General features: G+C 44.1%; 1 protein-coding gene across 1 annotated transcript; it reads right to left on the reverse strand.

Moving 5' to 3' along the window:
* Positions 1 to 1,315: 1,315 nt before the first annotated feature.
* On the reverse strand, positions 1,316 to 5,016 carry LOC144095527 (uncharacterized). The gene is made up of 5 exons (XM_077629229.1): positions 4,870 to 5,016; positions 3,376 to 3,500; positions 3,069 to 3,275; positions 2,920 to 3,004; positions 1,316 to 1,489 (listed from the first exon to the last, which is right to left on the reverse strand). Exons 1-5 carry the CDS (start codon positions 5,014 to 5,016, stop codon positions 1,316 to 1,318), a joined length of 738 nt encoding a protein of 245 aa, XP_077485355.1.
* Between the last annotated feature and the right edge of the window lie 984 nt (positions 5,017 to 6,000).

Here is a 6,000-nt window from a genome sequence, read left to right on the forward strand (position 1 = left end):
AATACTAAGTTAAGCTATACAGATAAGCTAGCGTTACCTTATAGAAAGTGTTATTTTTACCACACACACAAAAATATTTTATAACCCACAATATTGTGCAAAAGCAAAGCACCCTTGGTGCCACTACTAAGAAAGACCAGCTGCCATGGGTGATGTCAGTACAAGCTTTCTTAAGGAATGCTATATCGCTCTCTTGAAGTGCGATCACCATCAAAATAAGAGGAAAGCAGCATGGCGGGCATAGGCAAGAATATGAAGAGTCCTGTACTTGGCTAGATGCGAGCACGAGCACTGAATTGTTCACCTTGCATTCTGTGCACTCAGGCTGCTTGTAAGTGTTGCAAGCTCGCAACAGCATTCACGCTCTGTTCGATTTGCTGGGTGCTAGGTGGCCAGTGAAGCGGTTTCCCACTTAAGGTAGCGCATTATATACAGCTGCAACGTGGTGAATCTTGACAAAAAATTCAATATGCGCATGCCCAAAACTGATCAAAAATGCAATTAACTATGATGGAAGAATGCGTTTTTTTTATCTGATGTTCCAGCATACCTCTAATCCACAAAGCTCATTTAAAAACTGAATGGTTCTGTTAACTCTAGTTCATGTACATTTTTGCTAAAACAGACTCAGCACAGCCAATGGGACAGTTGCACTGCTAATGAATCCCTCCTATACAGGCTATGTAAGGAAGGTGGCATACCAGGCCCCACAAACCGGTGGCAAAATATATGTGGACCAGGCGAAACACCTACTAGCACGTCAAGTGACCACCTAGGTACACATTGCCACGATTGTGGTGGTGTTTCAAGCCTAGCAAAGGTACTCCATGACATGGTTCACATGGCCACGAGTGTATAACCTCAGTAGTTGTAATAACAGTCATCGTTTGGCTCTTATTTTTTGCTATCTTCTGTGCAAGGTTTCAAATTAAGCATGAAACACCAACTTGCATCAAATGCAGCTACTTTACAGCTTTGACGTTATTGTACTTTAAGTCTAAGTCAGGTCTGCTCGTTATATTTTCTTTACTCATTTCATTTAGAGATGCATGCCCAACTAGTCTGCACTGATTTGAAGCCCTCCAATTACTTTCATGGCTATGTTTTTTGTTTCGTTAGTAAAATAAGATGGTAGAAATTTTTTCTTGTTATGAAAGATCTTTACGGGGGCCGATATTGTTACTTCATTACAAAGCCCAATTATTATAATTTTCTTGCCCACTTGTGTGCAATGATCACAGTAAATTTTAAAATGCAACTCCCCTTCGCAAACTCAGTGCAACAGAATACTTTACTTTTCAGAGTGTTTTAAATACTAATGTTTAGCTGTAGTTTCACTTACTACGCGGCATTGCTTCTTCAGACCACTTTTGTCTTGGAAGTTCCCCTTCCTTCCAAACTTCTTCCTCGCCTCTTCAACATTAGGATCATTGTCCACGGATTTTCGGATATTGCCCATTTTGTACTTAAATGCAACCCTCCATGAATCCTGTAAAACAGTGCCACTGCATTATAAATTCAAACTGACCGAAATGGCCACCTAGCAGCCATCAGTCACAAATACAGATTTGCCTTGGAGAAAGGGATGCAAGAGGGCATAGGTTCCATATATGCCTGTGCAGTGGCCACTTGTGCTTACTGTAGGAAAAGTTAAAAGCAGCACTGCCTTGTTCTAGCCAAAGCAGATATGCATGAGCAATCCGAACGCACCTGCTGCCCAGTGCATTATTAGCACTGTACTTAATGCCTGACTCAAGGATGTTTGTGAACAATACGCAGTGCTCTTGATTGATGCTTGTGCATGAGGGGCCCTCAAGCACGCCTGTACGGGCACAAGAAAGTTTACTTCCGCACTTTTAAGAGGCTCTGAAAGGGGCTCTAATAAAGTTGAGATATGCCTGGAATGTTAAAGCACCCCACACCACGAATAATGTCCAGCAAGAATTTTTTTAATGCATTTCACGAAAGCTGAGTTACCTGTAGCCAAAATTTTAATTTCAGCATCTTCGCGCTTTTCCCTCTCCTCTCAGCCCTTTTTGCACGCTGGAAGGTAGGCGCTCCTCCGATTCCTTACCCAGAGCAACGCGGCTTATTGGCCGTGGCCATAGCTGCCCAACGTCTGAAAGAATCTAACCAATAACCATCTCCCAACTGGTATACGCAGGTGCAAGTGATAGAGTACGGTGCAGGCATGGAAAATTCGCTGGAAAGGGCTTACCAGCTTTCGTGCGTGATTGTGGATTCTCTGCTGCATGTAGAAGGGAATTATTTTGGTCAGGTTTTATTGCTAATAAAAACACAATGCAGTGGTTGGGTGAGTTTGTGTGCTGTCCTCGGGAGGTGTTTCAGAGCCCCTTTAACTATGGTAGTGCATTTCCAATCAATGGCCAAGAAAATTTTGTTCATGAATAAGTGCAGCAACCTGACACCTCACAATACACTTACACAGAACACTCTGGTATGCCAATTTGTCCATGAGCATGCACAGCAGTGACGTTGCACACGAGAACAAAACCATCCAAGATAAGGTTACCTCAAGAAAATGAGCCACCTGACAAGAAAGAAAGCAGCAAGGGAAATATATCTTGCTAGATAATCCATGAAATGCATGAAAAATATGTAGCAAAAGCAGAAAAAACAAATGCTGACATGACGAAGAAATGAACACAAACCTGTGCATTGCATGCATTGTGCTCCGCCGGTCATTTTATCGCAAATAAATTTTTCTCTCTGCTTTTCAGAAAAAAAAATTGTAATCTACGAACCACAAAGCATTTACTAATTTTTTTTTGTTTGAGAAGATGGTTCACTTTATAAATTTATAGTAGGCATCATTTTCCAAAGTGTTTTTGTGTGCCAATATTACCAATTCCTCATTTAGAGTGACTAGCAAGCAAGCATGGCGATTCATGTACTTACATAACCTGTCCCAATCGTATCCCTGAGGACAGGATACTTCAGAACAAGAGCCTTGGCCGCAGGATCGTAGAATTTTCCAGGGTACCTGTGAGCACATTGCAGGCGTAGCATCAGAAATTGCGCACGCAACAATACTAGGCAATACTTACCAGTCAATTGTCAGCAAATGTGCCGTGATCCAAGACACTATACGGTTTTTCGTACGACTCGACACTTCTCCTAATGTTGTACCCTCAATGTCTGCCTTGATATCCAGTGGAATAGGAGGCAGTTCATACAGCGGTTGCTGAACAGTGAACAGGCGCTTGTCTGGCTCACTACAACTGGGAGCCAACACCAATGGTCCATCATCAGTACTAAAAAAAAAGAAGACAGGGGACAGAATTTGGTGCAACATAAGTGCATTACTACAATGTACCACGTAATAGTTCTAGCATTTAAAGCTGGCCTACTCACCCAGTTTCGAGTGGCAAGTTTTGTTCATCACTGCTGCTACTGCCAACGAGGTTTATTTTATCTCCATCAGAAAATGTGTGCCCCTCTGGAACATCGACATATGTGTCGAAACGTGAGTTGTAGACCTACAACAAAAATTACCTTGTGAATCAGAAGCCACAAACACATGAAAGTGAAGACAACTAATTACACAAATTATTTCACTGCGGGCACGCTGAAACCTTTTAGTTTACCATCTGTTTGGAAGACTGTCCTGGGCATAAAATGAATTAACTTTTGTAACACAGGCAAAACCCATGTTAACAGAACCTTTCCAGAAGTAACACTAACGAGTGAAAGGCTGCAGATGCCCAAATTCTGAAGGTTGAGCAATGCCTGACCCCAGATGAGCGTCATATATACTGCAGTTAACAGCATGACAGACATCGTTGTTGCAGGCTCATCTTTTGCTCACAACTAAGATACATGCTCTAATAATTGGGTAATTCTAGGCAAAACGTCTCAGATGCTGTGCTCTACAATATCTGATTTGTTCAAAAGAATTCATGGAAACTAATCCGAATGTGCATAATAGAAGACGAAATTATTTTTGCCAAAAAAATTTATTTGTAGGTGAGCGCAGAAAGATAAGAAACCAGACACTGCTCAACAGTTAACAAACAGTCCAAATTTTTAGTAGTCACTCCAGAAATTTTTAGGCGACATTTGCAGATTCCGGCTTTTTATCAGATTCGGAGCATTTATGCCATACAAAACTGTATGTTCCGAATCTTATTGAAAGCCAGAATGTGTGCAAATGTCATTTAAAAATTACTGCAGTGGTTTCTAAAAAACTGGATTTTTAATAATTATTGAGCAGGGCCTGGTTTCTCACCTTTTCGAATGTTGAAACTGCGCTCAATAAATTTTTTTGACAAAAATAATGTAAGCTTTGCTTGCGCACACTGGAATTAGTTTCTATGGATTTTTCCGAACAAATAGGAGATGGTCGAGCGCAACATCTGGGACGTTTGGCGTGGAATGACCCAAATACATTTGGCGCCTGTGTCTCAAGGTTATAAAGCAAATTTTCGACACAGCCTAAAGCCTGTTTCACATGCGAGCGAAAATGCTAGCCAATCCTGCCGCCGCGGCGGAAAAATCTGTTGCGAGTCGTCGAGGCGAAGAGCGGCGAGGTTCCAACAAGTTGTAAATTTTCGCTGCGACGCGCCGCTCAGTCGCCTGCATGTGAACCAGCCACGATATTATGTTGCCCTTGCGCGCATAACCAACTACGGCCGCGACCGCGTGCGCGCGAGGAAGAGCCCCGAAAGCACCGAGCGATTAAAATAGCAGCAATATTTGATGGGAAATACGCGCTACACAAGAAAAAAGACAACTGAAACGTGTCCGCTTCTGTGTGTAGCGCGTTATCCCAATCAAATGTACAACCAACTAGCCCACATTGCTGCCTTGTTAGCAGCAATATATCGTATGAAAATAAAATGCACACACCTCTATTCGGTCGCACTGCAACGAAGCCCATGAATCTGCTAGCATGGCAGCATTGATTACATCTGACTTCTCGCGGTCTCCACCGACGAGGAGAACCTGTTTTCTGCCTTCCCAGGTCACAAGGCATTCAATGGGCGCCGATGACATTGCGTATCGCAGGATAAAGGACAGTAGGCAGTTCGAAATGACGGCTGAGGTAAACAGTGGTACTCAACAGCAAAAACGAGTCAAAGCACACAGCGAAGCCTTTTTACCATCGCACGCAGGCTGCGGGCGCGCTCTTATTCTCGACACCAGCCGCGATCTGTCGGCGCGCGCGGCGCGGTGGACGGCGGGTCGCGCCGGCGCCGCGCACTCCGACCCCATGTAATTCTTGTGCAGTGCTGCCAACCCTAGGGATTTTCCCCTAGATCTAGGGAATTTGAACTTTGTTTAGGGGAAAAGGAATTATTGTTGTAATCTAGGGAAATTTTACCTTCCGCATGGGTCTTTTTTATTTTTCGATGTGAATCGGTTCCTTATTCACTGTTTCTTCACCACCTTGATTTTGAGAATCTGGCTATGCGCCATGTGCACGAGGGGAAAGCGTTGTTGGGATCGAGATGGTGTGGTCGGGCCGGGAGGAGGTACGAGGATGACGGGACTCAGGGAGACTTTGGGGGGACAAGACATTCTATTTACATGGTGAAGGAAATGCACGGACTGTACAGAGATGATGAGGGAAGCGCTGGTAGAGACTCGATGGGCAAGGCGGAGGGGCGCCCTGAAATAGGGTTTGCCTCCGGTTCCCGCCTTCTTTACCCGTTAATAAACAAGTCTGGCCACCGCCTTTGAACAGAGTCGATGGCGCATCTGCCCAGGCAAAAGTTGGGACGCTTCCTTTGCTTCGAATTTCCTGGTCGGTTCCTGGAACAGTCTAGCTTTAGCAGTACCAGAAGCACGCTGTCCAAGAAGCACGATTCCTCGAAATCACGGCTGAAGGTAGTTGGGTGTGTTTAGAGGAAACTGACGCCAACCAATATTTTTAACTTTAGCCAAGGTTTCTGGACCAACGCGGTCTCTTCTTCAGGGGTGACTAAAGTGTGCCAGAAGCAGCGGGTTGCTGCCTTCGTTCTCCGTTTGTTAGCGCGT

The sequence above is a fragment of the Amblyomma americanum genome, chromosome 6 (assembly GCF_052857255.1).
Source record: "Amblyomma americanum isolate KBUSLIRL-KWMA chromosome 6, ASM5285725v1, whole genome shotgun sequence".
Classification (NCBI taxonomy): Eukaryota; Metazoa; Arthropoda; class Arachnida; order Ixodida; family Ixodidae; genus Amblyomma; species Amblyomma americanum.